Source organism: Hippocampus comes, unplaced genomic scaffold, assembly GCF_001891065.2.
Source record: "Hippocampus comes isolate QL1 unplaced genomic scaffold, H_comes_QL1_v1.1 scaffold7, whole genome shotgun sequence".
Classification (NCBI taxonomy): Eukaryota; Metazoa; Chordata; class Actinopteri; order Syngnathiformes; family Syngnathidae; genus Hippocampus; species Hippocampus comes.
In genome coordinates, this window is record NW_017842060.1 from 7,099,562 (window position 1) to 7,118,733 (window position 19,172).

Genomic DNA, 19,172 nt, shown 5'->3' on the forward strand with positions numbered 1-19,172 from the left:
TTTTTTGTGTAAGTGAGATTTTTTTTTTTTAGTTGAGTGTGAGTGTTTCTGGTGTACAGAAAGTGGGAGGTTCTTCTGCGAGAGGATTTTTTTTTCCATAAGAAGGAGAGTTTTTTGAGAGTGTCAGAGGTGTTTAGTCAGAGTGAGTTTTGGGGTGAGTGTGAGCGTTTTTTTGTTTTGTTTTGTTTTTTTGGAAGATTTGCGATGCATCTGAGAGGCTTTTAGATGTGAGTGAGAGGATTTTTGTTAAGAGTGGGAGATTTTGGGTGAGTCAGAGGTGTTTTGGTTCAATGAGAGTTTTTTTTTGGGTGTTAAGACTTTTTTGTTGAGTGGCAGTTTTTGTGGGGGGGGTTCCTGTGAGAGCATTTTTGCAAAGAATGAATTTTTTTGGTGAGTGAATTTTTGGATTTGTGTGAATGTGAGCGAATGTTTTTGGTCATTTTGAGAGGGTTTCTTTCGGTGAAAGGTTTGTTGGTGAGTGTGGGAGAATTTATTGCAAGTGAGAGATTTTTTGGGGTGTCGGTGAAAGGGTTATGGGTGACCCTTAAGAGGGTTTTTTTTTTTTTTTTAGTGTTAGTGTTTTTTTGAAGCAGGTAATTTTTTTTTCTTCCGGTATGAGAGGTAAATGCTGGTTTTGGCTTGCCTTGTATACAGCATGGAGTTTGAACTCCTCAGTACTCCTATGTAGCCATGTTTGTGTCAAGCAGTGGGAGGAAGATAAGGTAAGGCAAGGTCACCCTGTCATTCATGGGACAGACACACAAAAACACTCGAGCGCTGATCACGAGGCACATCTGCCGTGAGTGTTTATGGGATGGGGCGAGGAGAGGGAGGAGGGGCTTAACGCGGCGTTCCCCTGGGCTTGTTTTGGTTCCACGCCGTTGCGAAGCCTATAACACGCCGGCGACGATGACTGTCTCCCAGGAAATCTGGAAGGTGCAAAGACGGGCTCGGTGCTCGGGAACAAAGTCGGTTTCGTTACTGCGCCATTTAGAATCGATACATCAGAGCTAATGAAGCAGCAAAAAATCCGGGAGGTGAATGAAACGTAGCCACACCTGTGCTAAATGATCCATGATGTGCTGTGTACTTGGTTCATTTCACAATTTTGGGACGCGCGCTCATTAATGACAATAACACAGGATAAACTGGTCGAATTAAGAGGAAGTTATTGGCACCAGCACACTTCACAACATCCAGCAACTATTCATTCACATTGGCTTCCTCGCGGTGGAAAGAAAATCAATCGGTGGCAGTATTGCGCCGTGACGTTAGTTTGCCAGATGCCAACATAAATAACCCACAGAAGAAGTACGATGGGGAAGGACATATACATTCTGCAGTTATTCGGATTTGCCGTGGAGCATGGAGTTAGTTCAGTCTTACCATCTCTCGTCCATGCTCCTTGCGAGTGTTTCCATTTTGTGTTTTTCACTTCACGTTGGCAGTATGGCTGAATCTCCGCCAGATCTTGAATCTTGGCTGCACTGAAAAAAAACAAAAAAACATTTGGTTCCATTGGATCCACTTTATTCGGGTATGTACAAGTTAAGTTTTGTTTTCTTGAGCGTGGCAGGCAAAAAAATGAAAAACAACCCCCCCCCCCCAAAAAAAACCCCATAATGATCACAAGTCTTGTTCAGACCATGATGTCATCAACTCGTAGTTATGGGAGTTATCGCGGCTGACGCAGGGACTCCACGAACCTGTTTTCCGGGCTTGGTCACGAGACGGTCGGTTTAACAAGTAAAGCTGTGACAATATTTCGGCCGACATCAGAGAATGATATTGCCCAACATGGCCGCTCCCAATCTCTGAAAATTGATGAATCATTCTGTCTAATCCTTATTTCATGAACGCGGTAAAATTGTGAAAATACTGTGTTTTGACTAAGTGCACACGTACATACAAAACCTTTTATGTGTGCGTGTAAAAAATTGAGAGTTTACTATTGTCAAATATGTATTCAGGCAGTGACTCCCAAACGTGCGCAGCAGCACATGACTCTGCAGTTTTAAAATTATGAGGCGTGCCGTGGGAAATTTTCCATTTCGATTTAAGTGATCTCAAAGTTATCAACTGTCGACTTCAAAAAAAAAAAAAAACCCAAACACATCTTTGTTTATCCCTATGCAAGTGACATGCAGTGACATGAACAAGAAAATGCTCTTTGGCAAGATGGCAGATGATCTAATTGATCCGTTCCCACCCGTTGCCGTTCATGCATAATAGCGGTGTTCTGTAACTACAATCAACAGGCACAATTCACACTGGCAAAGAACATTCTGGGAGGACAATAGAACGAGGTTTTCATGACTTTAGGTGAAGAAAAGCAATTTTTTTTGTCTTCATGCACATCTAAATGTTCAATGTGTGTATCATCAAATTCAGTGCTGAAAAATAGAGGCGGAGAAAAAATGCTTGCAGGCTATTTATTTTGGGGGGGGGGGGGGGGGGGGGGGGGCTGGACTATGAAAAACAAAGAATGAGACTCGGGTGCCCCAAAAAAAAAGCATGATCAGGACATCTCGAGTATTTGCGTAAATTTAAGGAACATTTTGTACCTTTAAGTGTTCTTAGGTAGCTTTTTTGTTGTAGTTCAGAAGATTTAGGCGGATTTAGGCAATTGTTTTTGATTGTTTCCTAAATTTATGAATATTTAGGAAAAACGATGACCAGTTTGACGGTTTTAAAAAGTCAAAGTTTAAATCATCGCTAATACTGACTATCATGTAACGGAGCTTTTACTTTTTTTCTTTTTGTTTTTTTTAAATGAACAACCCATCAGCTCAACTCAACTCAACTGTACTTATAGAGCACTTTAAAACAAACACCGCTGTATACAAAGTGCTCTTCATGGAGCAGATATCATACATACAACAATAAACAATATAACAATACATTCATAACAAAGACAGTAGAAAGCACAAAAACAGTAAAACTAAGAAATCAAGTCTGAGTCACGCTGAGTCAAACACGGGATAATATAATTGGCTGCTTGCAGAGTCGAGTACATGAGCTGCTTCTTTGAACTTAATTACTTTACCGGTATGTTTTTTTCCTCCAGATATTATACACGGAGGAAAGGAGGAACAGAGGAACGGAGGAAGGGAGCAAGACAAAACAGACACCGCGAAGATGGATGACCTTTTGCTCTGCTAATATGTATTGTCCTTAAAAAAAAAAAAAAAAAAAAGTTCCAGGGTGTACATGTTAGCCCCAAGGACAACATGAGTAGCCCACAAGTTTTTTAATAAATTTAGCTCACCAGTGATGGGACATTGTAACTCATGAAGAAGAATTAAAACAGAAGAATTTTAAGTTAACATGCTACATGTTTCTTCTTCGTCAACTATTCTATATTTTATTTAAAAATAAAATATCTTGTGTTCAATGGGGAGAAAAAAAATGCTGTTTTGATTGACCCAAATATTTTCTAAAAAAAGTTCGTTTTAAAGCTGTCATTTTAATACCCTGATACAGCATTTAAGAATGTTTTCGGGATTATTGGAGAACATGTACGAGTATTTTGATTACTTTGAGTGAGTATTTCAGGAGATGTAAGAGTCGATTTAAATGTATTTAGGTCCCGTTGATTGCGTATGAGAGTACATCTAGGAGTATTAGATTACTTTTAGGAGTATTTCAGCGGATTTAAGAGTGTTTAGGTAACTTAGTGGGAATATTCCAGTCAATTTAAAAATTATTTCTGTAACTTTTAAGAAATATTGGAATGCATCCAGAGGTGTTTGGGACACATTGTACATGAACAGTTGGGACGACTACGCCACTATAAACTGTAAACTGATGCTTGTTGTGAAATTTCCTGGCAGTAAAAAAAAAAAAAAAAAAGAAAGTCGAGTCACTTTATACCATCGAGGTGCCACTGAGACTCAATTCCAGATTGCGAAACACTGAATCAGAGAGTCCTCTCCCTTTGTTGGACTTACCTGACTGCGCGAAACCTTTTCCACTCCTCTGCTTCCGAGCTGAGCCCTCATTTGCATGCCTTGCCTTCATTGGGCGCCTTCCAGCAGCCTTCCAAGTGCCCATTGGCTGCGAGTGCTCGCTCTCTCCTCCAAAACAAGCATAAAAAGGCGGGCGTGCATCTTCACAGAGGCAACAGAACAGAGACACGAGCTGACTAAAGTCAAGTTGACTTTCAGCGGACGAGTATAGGGAGCCATCCGTCCGTCCAGTACCTTTTTCGTCAGGCGTCCAGCATGTCACTGGAGGTGAAGGGGAAGACCCACGTGCGTCTCGTGTTCCTGGGGGCGGCCGGCGTGGGCAAGACGGCCCTGATCCGCCGCTTCCTGCAGGACACGTTTGAGGCCAAACACCGGCGCACGGTGGAGGAGCTCCACAGCCGGGAGTACGACGTAAGCGGCGTCAAGATCACCGTGGAGATCCTGGACACCAGCGGCAGCTACTCCTTCCCGGCCATGCGCAAGCTCTCCATCCAGAACAGCGACGCCTTCGCACTGGTTTACGCCGTGGATGACCCCGAGTCGCTGGAGACGGTCAAGAGATTGCGGGAAGAGATCGTGGAGATCAAGGAGAACAAGTACACCCCCATGGTGGTGGTGGGCAACAAGACGGACCGCGTGGGCGAGAGGCGGGTGTCCGGAGACGACGTGCTGTCCACCGTGGAGATGGACTGGAACAGCAGCTACCTGGAGGTTTCGGCCAAGGACAACGACAACGTGGTGGAGGTGTTCAAGGAACTCCTGCAGCAGGCCAACCTGCCCAGCCGCCTCAGCCCGGCTCTTCGCCGACGCAGGGAGACCTTCCCCAAACACGCCCGCTTCAGGCCCCCCATGAACAAGACCAACAGCTGCACCGTGTCCTAAGGGCAGGGACAAAAGAGGACATGTTTAAAAAGTGGGCGGCAAGTGAGGAGCGCTCTCCTCCAGGCTTCGAAACCCTCAAGTGAAGGACACCAGAGAAGTGACTCATCATGATAGAAAAAAACCCCCAACAAATTAATTATTCCTCTCTTGATGTAGTGCTGGTTGGTGCATACTTGCAGCTGTTAAGATCAATATCAAACCTAAAAGGCTGTCTTAACTGTTATACTTACAAATGCACACATGTTGGAACTTATCAGTTACATTATAGTACGGTACATCTTTTTGTAATTGTGCACAAGAGCCATTACTTTTTTTTTTTTGTTTGTTTGTGAAAATTTGTAAATACACCGCTCTTTTTTTTACAATTAAGTTTATTCATGATTATTGAAGTTGTTTTGTATTGATGTATTTTTTTATCATGTCACACTGTATTGTTGTACAATTGTGTTTATTGAAACGATTGTATTGTGGGGTTAAATATGCATCATAAAAACATAAAAATCCATACAAAATGTGGTTTGAATCAACATGAATGTCAGCTGTTCAACAAAGCTGCTTTCTTTGCATTTCAGATTTTAAAAAAATCAGAACATGTGAACTATATAAAAAAATTCATCCAATAAAACAAAAAAATGTAGATGCTTTTTGCTTTTAGAAACTTTTTTATCATAAAATTTACATTGACATAAAATTGCTTTTCATATTTTCAATTAAATATCGCAATGCAAAAACAACTACATATTTTTTAAACAGATACTTGTAAATACACGCTTTTTATTATTCATTAAATGAATAAATACTGATTTTTCAATATTATAAATTATTTGTGTTGATAGATGCTTTTTATTTTGTGTGTGTGCGTGTGTGTATATATATATATATACACTGTTTATTCTTTTTTTAATTATAAAATTCATTGAGAGGTTTGATCATATAATTATTTTTGTAATAAAAAAAACATCAAGTTATGTTTGAATTTTAGCTATTGAATCCTACATTTTGTACATACATGCTAGAAGCTATGATGAACTAAATTAGTTTCGATTTATTGAATTACTCATGCAGTGACAAACGAAATAAATGCTCAAGTGAACAAGTTAATTGGCAACATCAGCAAAAATGATGGCAAGCATAAAACAGACAAAGGCGAAAATACGAACCAAGGCTCATGTTTAGAGAGATTCCATTTGAGGGTCCATTTAAGGGGCTGTCTAGTATTCAAACTCATAACATGTTTCTAAAGGAGATGTTGACACCAACTCACAACCCACTTGAGGCAGGAAATCCATGACTGTCATGTCGCTTGAGCCTGAAATTGTCTAATACAACTGCTGTTGAAAATCCATCGATGTGTGCATGTTTCCACACGCGGTGTTATTCGAAAAGACATTCAGCGTTCAATCAAGCTGAAAGGCTTGAGGACTGAGTTAAAAAAATATGCTTGGGTACCACTAGTGGTACACGGGCTCCCTCTGCTGTTAGATGAAAGAATGACTACCCGAGTACAGTTCTGTCGTTTACAACTTTTTAGTTTAATCCGATGGCATGACATTTTAAAGAAGTGTTTGTCTTTAGACATTTATTAGGGTATATTTTTCATGGGATTTTTTTTAATGCGCAATATATTTTACTTGCATCCAATTTTAAACAGTTACTCCCCACGCACACATTTTCCGACATTTAAGTGCGGCGTTACTGTTCAAACTGTGCATAATGAGGCGCACACATAATTCTTTTTTTTTTAGGTGTCGCTTGTCTGTACCCTGACTTGTTCATTCTAATTAAGCAACACACGCTGTCAGGTCTTTCAGCGGTTTATCTTTGACTGACATCTATTGGTGAATAAGACGCATTACACACAGTTAACTGGCCACAACATTAGGTACAGATGTTGGCATCAGTCTGAAGCAGTAGTGGTATTGAACATTCCGAATGTACATTTTTATGCCCTCATTTTAAGCATTAATGTTTTTTTTTCTTTTTATATTCTTTATAAACACGATTTTTAAAAAAAATTAAATTATACATTGTGAGGAGTTTACCCCCCTCCCCCGCCCTCTCTTTTGAAGTATTTAATAAAGGCTAAAATATAGACACCGCTGAAATATATATACCTTATAGCCAAACAATGAGGTGCATTTTCACCATCAAGAGCGACATTAATCCTTTCATGCACCCTGTAATCTGAGAACACGATAAACCAGGGGTGTCAAACCCATTTTCATTGCGGGCCATATTTTAGTTACCATTTCCCTTGGAGGGCCATTATGACTGAAATCATATCAAGAAGTCAAGAATACCGGTTTATTCAACTATTGTTTATGTTACTCTAATGGGGTGTTTGGCAACAAGAAAATGTTTATTAATTACATATGAGAATTTGACATTTTGGTTACATATTTTAGCAAGCATCATGAAAGTAGCCATGTTTGATTTGCTTTCGCGGTCCACGTAAAATGGTGTGGGGGGCCAGATCTGGCCCCCGGGGCCTTGACTTTGACACCTGTGCAATAACTGTAGTAACTGCTGTCCCTGAAAGGATTAAAACATTGAGCTATGAATTTTTTTTTTCTTGTCTGCAAGTGTTTTGTTGTGCTACTTTTTTTTTGGGGGGGGGGGCAAAAACTTGATTTGAAATCTTGTACGTATTCCCATGTACAATGATTCTTTGTATAGTACAGGGGTGTCAAACTCATTTCACATGGTGGGCCACATACGGCCTCGGTAGATGTCAAGTGGGCCGGACCATTAAAATGATACCATACTTTGCTATAAATAACCAAAACAATGTCTTTCCTTTGTTTTGGTATAAAGAAGCACAAGAACATTAGGAAAATGTTGAAATTTAATGAACATATCTTTTACAAAATATTTCATGAAGCACCTTACATTTCCTTCGACAAATGTGCAATTTACTTTTATCATTCACATATATGCATTGCAAATGATCCCACTGATTGTACAAACATTAACAAGTAATTGGTATTGAAAAATATAGTAATGCACTTTAAGATTAAACGAGATTCATAAAGAAAGGAAGTTTTAAACCATTTACACGTGCATATAAAATCTAAATGTAATCTTACAAACTAAGGAGAGTGCTATTAAATGTGTAAATGTGAGAGTGCTATTGATAGCGTCTGCTGTCATGGGTCTGTCACAGTGACCGACTGAGGCTGCTGTTGTCTTCTTCTCTGATCAAAACAGTGTCCCCTTGCGGATACTCAATGAATTGCACCTTATTAAAAACATTAATTCTGTCTTTAATGCATTTTTTTCACTTTTAAATTATCCTGCGGGCCTAATTGAACCTCCTTGCGGGCCGGTTCCGGCCCGCGGGCCGTATGTTTGACACCATGCTTTACATAATCATCTCGCGGGCCGGATTAAACTCCTTTGCTGGCCGGATCCGGCCCGCGGGCCGTATGTTTGACACCCCTGGTATAGTATTTACTGTACATGAGAATTCGATGCCGATCGGCTCGGGGAGATCATGTGGCTGCGGAGTCCATTTTGACCTCAATGAGCAAATAGAGTTCCCCGTCCTCAAAAAAGTCTGCATTTGTATCGTTTACACGGAAACAAGAAGACTGAAGCGACAAGTCAAAACAAAACCCGAGTTGGCCCTTGAGCATTGCGTAATTTGAATAAGAAACAATTCAGTGTGGTTGGACAGGTTTGAAAGTGGGACCGTTTGAGTGGTTCCTGAAGCAGATGTTCCCCTTTAACCATGACCCTGCTCAAGTTTAACCCACCCTACCGGCTCGCGCTATAGACCCAAACGAGTTTCCTGTTTTATTTTGAGGAAACGGACGGGTAAACGTTGATCTTGCAGTTCCTCTTTCGCTCCACTTTTAAAACGCTCTTCAGCACGTAGCTTCACAGGTGTTTTGTCTTCTTCCCAGCCGGGGCCATCTCCACTTTTGGACCTCTGCCTGTTTTAGTAAGATGTTTTTCTTTTTCCCTCCGTTTTGTTCTCGAGTGCCCCCGCGGTCAGATTGGGATTCGGTCTTTGCCCCTGGACTTGGTCAAAGCTCCTCAGCTGAGTAAAGAGGCTCTGAGGCGTTTGGAACAAGTTCAAGGTCCTGGAAGCAAAACTTCGCAATCATTGGAAATGTAATCATTGCATTTGCATAGACGCATCGAGTCTAAAGATGTCTGCGCATTAATTTTCTTCCTATTGCAGAATAAAAAAAGAATTTTAAAAAAAAGGAGTAAAATGAGTGCATTTGCTTTGGAGTCAGATGTGACATATTGTGAGTAATTGACTCTCCTATGACTATCCCATTTAAAAGGTAATGAGATGCAGTTCTAAAGCCTGCAACAACGTCAAATATCTCAGTGACTCATTTCCCGTGCTAGAAACTCTCTTTTTGATGTTTAATGAGGCGCGGAAGCCAATTTCCCGTTTTGATCACACACACACCACATGTCAAATACGTAAATGTTGAATAGAGAGTCGTTATCATAAGCCCGGGTTTCATACACAAAAGCGGTGATTGAAAAAGTGGGATCCTTGTGACCCGAGCGGTACCTGTGGTGGTACTTGGTGTGTTAGAAACTAAACTATAAATTCTGTTCAAGTCTAAGATGTCTTTTCTTCTGTTTAAAAAAAAAAAAAAAAAAGGACCAGGATGGATGTACCAAACCAGAGTTAAAGATGCTGCATATCCCAAAAAATCAGTGTGCGCTTCAACATATTAATTTTATAAATGCATTTATGAAACTAAACATTTCTAATTGCACTGGTCAACATTTTTTTTCTTTTTCTGAGATGGCTTTATGTGTACCTACAAATAATTTTGATGCAAATTTCGAATATCCCTTTACTTTTAATTAATATATCTTTAGCACATCAGGATTTGGAGGTCTTTCAATTTTTTCATTTTGAAATTTGACCTATAAAAGTCTGTGTAATACAGATTTTGCTATACGTTGCAATTTGTAGCTGTGACGTTTCGGCAGAAAAAAAAAAAATTCCAGCTGTTGCTGAACCTAACTCTTAATTCATAAATATGACTTTTACTATATTATATTTTATGTTATTGTCATTATTATTATTATTAAAAAAAATGATGTGCTATAAAAGAAACGAAGGCAGTTTTGGAATCAGTGCAAAAAAAATTATCGAGAAAGTTCCATTGCATTAAAATTTGAGTTGAGCAGTGTAACGAACATTTATCTTATTTGGATATTTCATTCTTGTCAATTATGAAATAAATATAGTAATACTAACTACTGAACTCATTTGAACATTCAATTTCCAGATTTTTACAGACCCCACAAAATGACATGAGCAAACCGCATATGGCATGTGTGCATTAAGTTTGACACCGAGTCATAATTCAGTCTCCAAAATATTCAAACAAAGACAACTTTTGTCAATCATATAATATGTTATCCACTAAAACTAAAATAAAACTCGAGAATTTGAGAATTTTTGCAGGTATTACTGATCATACTCGATATTAATATTTTGCCGTGCAGTTGGACAATTTCAAGCCACATCAAATTCCATTCATGGTTCTATGGTTAGCATCACACTTTGCCATTTTAGGACACTTTTACATTTAATAGTCATGTACGCACACATATTTCACAGACTCAATTCCTCGTGCGCACGCACACACGCACACACACGCACGTTTCACGATGGGTAAAAGTTTGTTTCCCGTTAACTGTTTCAATCACGGTCCACAACAATGCACGGCACCCCAAAAGTATGCTTTTATTTGCCAGATGGCGAGAAGCCCCATGCGATACATCACGTCTGTGTAAGAGCAAAACGCTCATCGTCAAATTTGGTTGCCACAATTTGGCACGGAACACGTTTCTGGGCGAGCGAGTGTCATTTGGTGTGTGTGTTGCCTCAGTCGTCCACGGCAATGTTCCGGAATAGGTAGGCCATGGACTCCCCATTGTGGATGCGGCGGATGGCCTCGGCCAGGATCATGCTCACGTCCACCGTCTTGATCTTTGGGCACTGCAGCTTCTGCACCTCGTGGGGCACCGTGTTGGTCACCACCACCTAAAGGGGAGGAGGGGACGCAAAGGAGCACACTTTTAGCCTCTCAAGAGCTTCAGTACAGTGAGCCGCCACGGTTTTTGCTTTCAGTGTCACACCACATGACGCACACAGACCTGGCCCGCCACATCATTTTACGTGGCCCGCGAAAGCAAATTAAACATGTCAACTTCCATGATGCTTGCTAAAATCTCGACCAAGCCCCTCATTACAGTAACTTAAACAATCGTTGAATAAACCGTTATTATTGACCATTTTTATTTGGTTTCAGTCACAACGGCCCAAAGGAAATGGTAACTAAAATGTGGCCCACGACAAAAATGTGTTTGACACCACTGTCTTAATGTGTGACAAGCTTGCGGAAGGGGCAAGCCGATATTTAGACGGTCTCCTTACACCGCTGATTTTCACCTGTCGCAGAATGCCACAACATCAGTTTGGCAATGAGCAACCGCGAGCGTAAAATGAAAAATGCCGTGAGGTCGTTGCACCGCTAATTACAGCTACTTGTAATACCGATTCATGTCATGATTTGCATCTCTTTACATATGCATGCAAATACGTTTTTTTTTTTTTTTTTTTTTTTACCTCGTCAATAGCAGATTCTTCAATGAGTCTGGGCGCCTCAGCAGACAGCAGGCCGTGCGTGGCCATGATGAAGATCTTGTAGGCGCCTCGCTCCTTCAGGATCTCTGCGGCAGCGACAAACTCCTCCACGTCGTCGATGATGTCATCCTAAGACACATTCAAGGTCGCCGTCATCCACTTTCAGAAAGGATTTTCAAGCTGGGACTAACTCAAAGCTCATTTAAAATAACCTCATTGAACCTTGGTGTGGGTTTATTTCCACTTTTTTTTTTTTTTTTAAATGAAAGGGACAGTCAAAGATTCTCTAATCAGCTCTCTTAACATGATTGCAAAGGGGCTTTGTTTCATGATTCCTTCGTGAATTAAACATCATAAGCTTGAATTGGCCATCACGATGCTCAAATGCGCTTGTCGTGAAAAATTGTCCTCTTGGGCGATTTTTACAAAATGTTACGCTAAACGTCTTGATTCTATGTAGATAAAATTGAAATTGCAGTGTGCAAAAGGCATTATGTAAGAGAGAAAATTGTATCATTTCGGAGCGTCATAATAGATTCCATGCTACTATTATCAGCGACGCGTTTCACATTTATCCTAAGCTAGCTTTCCGAGTAGTGGTCGCGTAAGTCGGAGAAGTACGCAAATCCGATGGCGATTTTACGGTCTTACAACAATGATGGCGATTCTTCCTCCCACATCTCCGACAACAGTGATCGGTGGCTTCTCCTTTGCCATCATCACTTAAAAAGACACAAAAAGGCAAAGTTACGCAAAAAGCGAAGGCAGAGGCTTCCAAGTGCAATCAGGTGCAGATTCCTCCAGGCAATGGAGATTTGATGAGAAGAAATTTGGTGGAGACCTGCAAAAGGCATGCAAGACTTGATTAGCCTACCGGTTTGCGCAGTGCATTTGCCATATTTTCCGCACTATAAGGCACTTCAGAGTAAAAGGCGCACTTTCAATGAATGGATTACTTTAAAAGTGTATTCTTATGTAAGGCGCACTGCATTATAAGGTGCGTAGAATAGAAGCTACAATAGTGGCTGTGGATGCGTTACGCATCCGCTAGATGGAGATACGCTAAATGGAATATAATACAATACAGCTTGATTTATATAATGCTTTAACAACCAGTTGCAGCTGTAACAAAACACTTTACAGAACATTTAAAATACTACATCCAAGAAATCTGAATATTGATCCAGATAAAAGGTGCATCGGATTATAAGGCGTACCGTCGGCTTCTGAGAAAATGGAATTCTTTTAGCTGCGCCTTATAGTGCGGAAAATACGGTAAGTGGACTTGCACTCATCTTTTGTCCATCGTAACATTGTGTCATGATTTATATGCTTAGTGGGTCTCCTGAAACAGAGTCGATCATTACTTGGATTCCAAAGCAGCATTTGTAGGATTTGTTCAGATGCAAACGTCGCATCCCCGAAATTGAAGGGAATGATTCTGATTCAAGTCCATGAAGGAATACCAAATAATCAGCGAGCCAAGCTAGAACCCTCCACACCTGACTTGCAGTGCCTCCACCTGTACGCAGCAGCCCTGACCACCAACCAGGCACCTTCGCAGACTTACTGTACACCCACTTTGGGGATGAAACATGGTCAAAATGAAATCTCCTGAAATGACCTGTGGTGAAAACCTTCTCTACATATAATGGGCTGGTTTATTTGAATTATTATTTAATGATTTGGCAGGACTAACAGGTCACCAAAATTTCAACTAGCTTTCTCGCAAAATTTTGGGATGACCTTTGCAGTGCGTCAGCCATTAAAATAAAACCAAACACAGAATTTAAGCCCAAAGGCAAGGAAGCAAGAAAACGAATTCCTCAGTAAAAATTCCATTCCATGCAGGGAAGCATCCCAAAACAAACGGAAGGGAGAAACGGAGTCATTCATTCACTGGGCTCATACTTGGAAGCTCAATCCCAGGGAACGCTGCACGAGATCTGCTGCTGCCTGCGTTGGCAAAAAACACGTTGTGAACAACATATTTAGTGAGGCAAAAGCAGGATGAACCCCCCCCCCCCAAAAAAAAGAGAACTAGATAAACAGGATGTATTTCAGGTTTTATGAAGTCCTCCAAGGCAGCGGTCCCCAACCCCACGGCAGCGGACCGGTACTGGTCCGTGGGTCAATTGGTATCGGGTCGCAGAGAAAGAATAAATAACTTACATTATTTCCGTTTCCTTCATTTCGGAATCTGAAAGATGTTTTATTTTGAAGAATTGTCGGATTCTCTGTTATATCCGTCTACAGCATGTCACTCTTGACGCAGGTCAAGGCGCTCTTCTCGGTCACGTGATAGGTTACCACTAAAATGAAACCCGGGAGCTAGCAAAATGAGTGAAAAACAAACGTCTTTGGAAAGTTTCTTTGAGAAGGGGAAAAGGCCCAGCCAGGAGATAGAAGAGGAGCCTACGACTTTCAAGAAAAAAGTTACATTTCATCGACACAATCAGGAGTCCTACTTATGATACGGATTTAACCCACTCTGCATAATATGCGGCAATGGTGAGTCGTATTTTTCATGCACATTGTACTTGTGGTGTATCTTATTTTGAAGGCACGTTTAAACGTTACCATAGTCAAGTCAAGTCAGCTTTTATTGTCAAATATGCTCTATGTGTAACATACAGCACAGATGAAATTACTTTCCTCTCTCAACAACAGTGCAATCATGTAGTGCATTGAACACACTGCTAAAATTTACATAAAATTGCATAAGACATAAATATATAAATACGTTAAATACAAACAGCGACCAGAGAGTGTTGCGGCCAGATCGGATTTTCATTGTACCATGATTCGTGTTTATTAAGTTTAGAATAAACCACAGTTTTCACGCAGGTCATATCAAATTATTTTGTTGCATTTATCTGAAAATATTGTCTGACATTAAACCGGTCCGTGGGGCAAAAAAGGTCGGGGACCGCTGCTCCAAGGGACATATTACATCTACGAAGTGGTCTGACATTTTTTTATTATTGTACATGCAAATGTGGGTATTGCAAATGTTTTTGGCTTTTTATAACATGACATTGATATAGAAAATGTAAAATTGGGCCAAGACTGCCCACGCCCTGCAGTTGAGTTACAATTTGTCAAGTGCAGTCACCAAACTTTTTTCAGCTATGTATGAGCGGGGCCGTCTTACAAGGCAACTCCAGGCCGGTGTGTCCCGCGCTGGAGCGGGTTGGCGGGGGCGAATACAGCCCGTCGGTCGCGTTGGACTCGAGATTGGGAGCGGTGCCGTGCAGGACGGCCAAACCGAGCCGCAGCCTCTCGGCGTAGGACTGAGCCCTGAGACACACGGGCGGCAAAGAAAGTGACAAACAAACAAGGCGGATGCGCAAACACAAAATGACACAAACAAAGACAGCAAAAAAAAAAAAAAAGAGAGATGTATTTGCGCAAGAGAAATGGAAACATCCACGATGAAGGCATGAGAGAAGGATGCCGAGACAAAGTTTGCAAAAAAGTGGATGACATGAGCAGATGGTCTCGTTACCTCTTGGCAGATGATGGAGACTTTGCAACAATGATCGCATTCCTGTAGTCTGGGATCTGAGAGGCGTGGGAAGAGACCAGAACATTATTAAGCTACGGCTAATCTTACATACTGGATCATATCGCAACCGTAGAAAAGTGACAGTCGTTGGAGCGTGTGAAGTTGAGGTGGGAATTGTGACATATAACAATATAGCGATCAGTGTAATTATTGATGCACTCTCCAGCAGTGGTCCGCAACCCGGGAAAGTCACGTGCTGCTATAAAAAAAATGGATGTGTCCTTTAATTTAAAAAAAAAAAAAAAAAACTTTAATACGACATTGATATGTCAGCTTGAGAGCGCGGTGTCACTTCACGTCACCTCTTCTTGTATGTACTGGATAAGGAAAGGGGAAGCTCTCAAGTTGTCAACTGGGAAGCTGAAGAAACCCTGGATTTCCTTCTGATGAAGGTCCATGGTGATGATGTGAGTCAGTCCTGCAAAATCAACAGCATGGGATCCAGTGAACTCCCAATAAGATTCAGTTCAGAGACAGGCATCATGTTAATTTTTGTGTTTTTAATTTGCGGTGCCGCGCCGAACTGAGTCCTGTTTTTCAATTTGGCAGTTACCGTCTCTCGCAAAATGATAACAGAGTCTCTTTGGCGGAGAAAAAGTGGTAGAATTCTTGGGAGTGCACGTACCGGCTTTGGCCAACATGGCGGCCAGGAGTTTGCAGACGATGGAGCCCCTCTTCCTCATCTTGCACTGCTTGCTGTAAGGGAAGTAAGGGATGACTCCGATGATGTTCTTGGCGCAGGACGTTTTCAGAGCATACGCCATGATCAGCAGCTCCATGATGGCCGTGTTGACATCCCTACACATCAACGCATACGGTTACAACCAAAAACAAAAATGTACAGTCGCTAGAAGAAGCCTACACGCCCATCCCTGTCAAAATAGAAACTCTTTTCAAGATGACAAGGCGTGACCAAAATAAATCATTGGCCACAATGATTTTATTATGTGTAGGTGGCAGTCAGATGATCAAGCAGTTACATTACCGTGCGCAAGATTATTCCTGTCTTTTATGCGCGGCTCAGCAATTTTTCTGACCTAAATTCAAGTCCTCTTTTTTTTCTGTTGAAAAGGATTAGGAAGACATCTCACCTGGGAATTGTCTGAATGATGAAGATGTCTTGTCCACGGACAGACTCCTTCACATCTACTCTGGTCTCTGCGCACAAGTGAGATCAAGGTGGGCTCGAGCGAACAAAGACGATGGTCGAACATGGAAGGGAGCGCCCGCGGAGCTCTTTTGTCACCTTACCCGCGTTTCCCTCTTGGTATACCACCGACTTGCCCAACTCTACACCCAGGCGTCTAGGAAGAAAAAAAAAGTACGGTCGGGTGAACATCACAACATAAATCTATCAGCAACAACGAGAAGGAAGCCAATTCATGTTGGTTGCCGATCAAAAGCTTTTAAGCTCCTTCTGCATAGACTGTAAAAGCTCTGATGCACCAAATTGGTGTCATTTCTGTGTGAAATTTACACGGGTGGGCAGTGGTATGAGGTGGACCAAACAAATACTGTACAGCCAACATGTGTACTGTCTTTACTTTTTATAAATAGTGACCTCTGTTCTGGGAGGTTGTTGCTGCCTTGCTTTTGTGGTGCAAGGTTGGACTCACTTGACGGGAGAATTCTGATATTTCTTGCCTATGGCAACATTCAAATGCTCACCATACATTTCTTTTGCTGCTGCTGCTGAAGATGCAAATAAAATCGGTTAATATGGGCTGCCATCCAGAGTGAGCCCATACATTTTAAGTTTCACTTCAGGATTTTTCATGACATTTGCATGAAGCACACAACATTCTGAGCAAGCCCCGACTTTATGGCGCGCCTGCTGTTGCGTAATAAAAACATGCTGCTCATTAAAAGATGCAACCGTCACATGATCATGAGCGTGCTGCAGATGAGGGAAGGCTTGGCCCACAACTGGAAACCTCGCCCAATTCAACTCACTCAACCGCAGTCTTGATCAGGTCGTCAATGCAAGGGATCAGCAAGGTGCTTTTCCTGTCATGGCACGACCGTGGAAAACACAACTCACTTAGCAGTGATATGATCATGCCATTTGTTTTGTTGTGAGAAATTAAATCCTGACAAAATACGGAATCCCTCAGGGGCCACTGACTGGTTGGCTCGTTGTGACTTTAAAGACCTTCTGCATGGATCCAGCAGACGTTTTGACTGTTTTCCACTGGGTAGCAAGGACAGGAGCAATCATCTAAAATTTATATTGAAGAGGGAAGGATGAGTGGTTTCAACGTGACACCAAAGGCCAACATAACATTGGACATTCATCGTAGAAGGGGTTCCGTCAGTGGTCATCTGTACCGGAACCCCTTCTACGATGGAACTTTCCTGTACGACTGAGAGCCTCCACAAGCATTGGACATTCATGCCAAAACGTGAGGGAAGGGCCTCGAAAAAACAAACAAACTTGAATTTGAATTGAAAAAAATGCTCTGTTATGTAAGACTCATCAAAAAAAAAAATTCTATTCAAAGATACAATTGATGTATCTTGAACATGGTCTTGTTTTGGGGCACACCAACAACTTCCATGCGTGGTGCGCATGCGTAGTTCTGACCGAGGGACTATTGGGGAATCTTAAAACACACACATACACACACACACACACACAGCCTCGTGCCAACTGCACCTTCGTGTCAACAACCAAGCTAGCAAAAAGTAACAAATAGCGATGTCGTTTACTTACTCAGTAATCTTCTTGGCCAGCTCGGTACAGGCGCTGCTGGAGTTGGCTGAGAAAACACGGTATCCACTTTTTGACACGTTCATTTTCGAGAAACCATACGAGAGCTTGGGCGTTTCAAAGCGTTTGACCAGAGACCTGTGACCGCCGAAACGCCTTACCGGCATGTTGTTTAACACCCCAGAAACTTCAATTGCCCCTCCCTTTGTCTTTGAAAAACTTGAGAACGACAACGAACTTGCCTAAGATTAAGTGTAAAAAAAAAAAAAAAAAAAAGAAACACACAAGGCAAAACTATGCAAACTTTTCGCGTTGGAGGTCTTCCACACTTGTTAAAAGCAACTCCAAATACTAAAGTGTTCCTCCTGTGCGATTGAGCCACTAAAGCGATGTTTTAACACACTTGGAATTTTCCACACAAACCGTGCTATTTGTGTATAAAGTATCACAACTAAAATTCGACTGATGTTGAATATATGCAGCACCGACTGTATAAGTGACTCAAGGGGGAAAAAACAGACACTCCGCCTAGCCAATCAGAGGCCAAATAGAGCCTAGTGGGCGTGTAAAAAAACGTGATTGCCCAATCCGAGTGTGAATTAACCTTGGCGTCATCTTAAAGCGCGAGTAACTAGAATCACGGCAAAAGTATGCTTTCGGTTTTTTTTTCTGAGTAATTCAAATCGTAGTGCAATCAATGTTTTCATTTTAACTCTCGTTATTAATTAACCCATACTGTGTCCTACTTTTTCTACATTTGATTATCGGGCGCAACCCTACCAGTGCAGTAAAAACTGACAAATATGCAGGACCTCACGTCTACATGAATAAACAAATAAAATATACAGCGAGTCCTCGGTTTAGAACATGTTTGTTGTTTTTCATTCAGTAGTTGTTTGAATGTATGACATAGAAGTGTTGGAAAGCACACATTGCCTGTACTTATGAATTTATTATTGCGTTCGTGTAAATTGCTTAACTGCCACGCGTTTTGCGTCGCAATCAAACGTATGAACGTAACTCGGTCGTAAAACGATGACCCCATGTAGAGTACAGAGTACAGAACACAAATAAGATACACGAAGTCTACAAAAGATAATTGGGGAAACGATTGTACATTTTTTAACAAACATTCACAGATTGTACATAAAAAAACGAAGGGAGTCATTAAAACATTTTAAACTGCACTTACTAAAATAAAATACATAATGCATATTAACAAATATCTTGACTATGCAAAGGTGCTTCATAAAATTTCACTGACAGTAAAATGTCCTAGATAAATACATTAAAAGGCATCATACAGCCTGATTAATTGTACTGCATCTTTACTGTTAATAAGCAGTGTTCCAATGACCAGGCGTAGTAAACCACACCGCTTATTTACCTATTTCAGTGCAATATAACGTCACA

The 19,172-nt window shown here is 41.2% G+C and overlaps 2 protein-coding genes across 3 annotated transcripts; one reads left to right on the forward strand and one right to left on the reverse strand.

Annotated features, from left to right (window-relative positions):
- Positions 1 to 4,102: 4,102 nt before the first annotated feature.
- On the forward strand, positions 4,103 to 4,971 carry LOC109511408 (GTP-binding protein Rhes). The gene has a single exon (XM_074895029.1). The coding sequence runs from the start codon at positions 4,224 to 4,226 to the stop codon at positions 4,848 to 4,850; it is 627 nt and encodes a 208-aa protein (XP_074751130.1). The 5' UTR covers positions 4,103 to 4,223; the 3' UTR covers positions 4,851 to 4,971.
- Positions 4,972 to 10,555: 5,584 nt separating this feature from the next.
- LOC109511492 (phosphoribosyl pyrophosphate synthase-associated protein 1-like) lies at positions 10,556 to 18,271 on the reverse strand. 2 transcript variants are annotated; one of them, XM_019862636.1, is made up of 11 exons: positions 17,763 to 18,271; positions 16,301 to 16,353; positions 16,141 to 16,207; positions 15,675 to 15,847; positions 15,352 to 15,467; positions 14,990 to 15,045; positions 14,636 to 14,781; positions 13,393 to 13,437; positions 12,133 to 12,203; positions 11,464 to 11,610; positions 10,556 to 10,878 (listed from the first exon to the last, which is right to left on the reverse strand). In XM_019862636.1, the coding sequence occupies exons 1-11, from the start codon at positions 17,924 to 17,926 to the stop codon at positions 10,720 to 10,722; spliced, it is 1,197 nt and encodes a 398-aa protein (XP_019718195.1). In that variant the 5' UTR covers positions 17,927 to 18,271; the 3' UTR covers positions 10,556 to 10,719. The 2 variants fall into 2 exon arrangements, with proteins under 2 accessions (XP_019718195.1, XP_019718196.1); XM_019862637.1 differs by lacking the exon at positions 13,393 to 13,437.
- Positions 18,272 to 19,172: the final 901 nt, after the last annotated feature.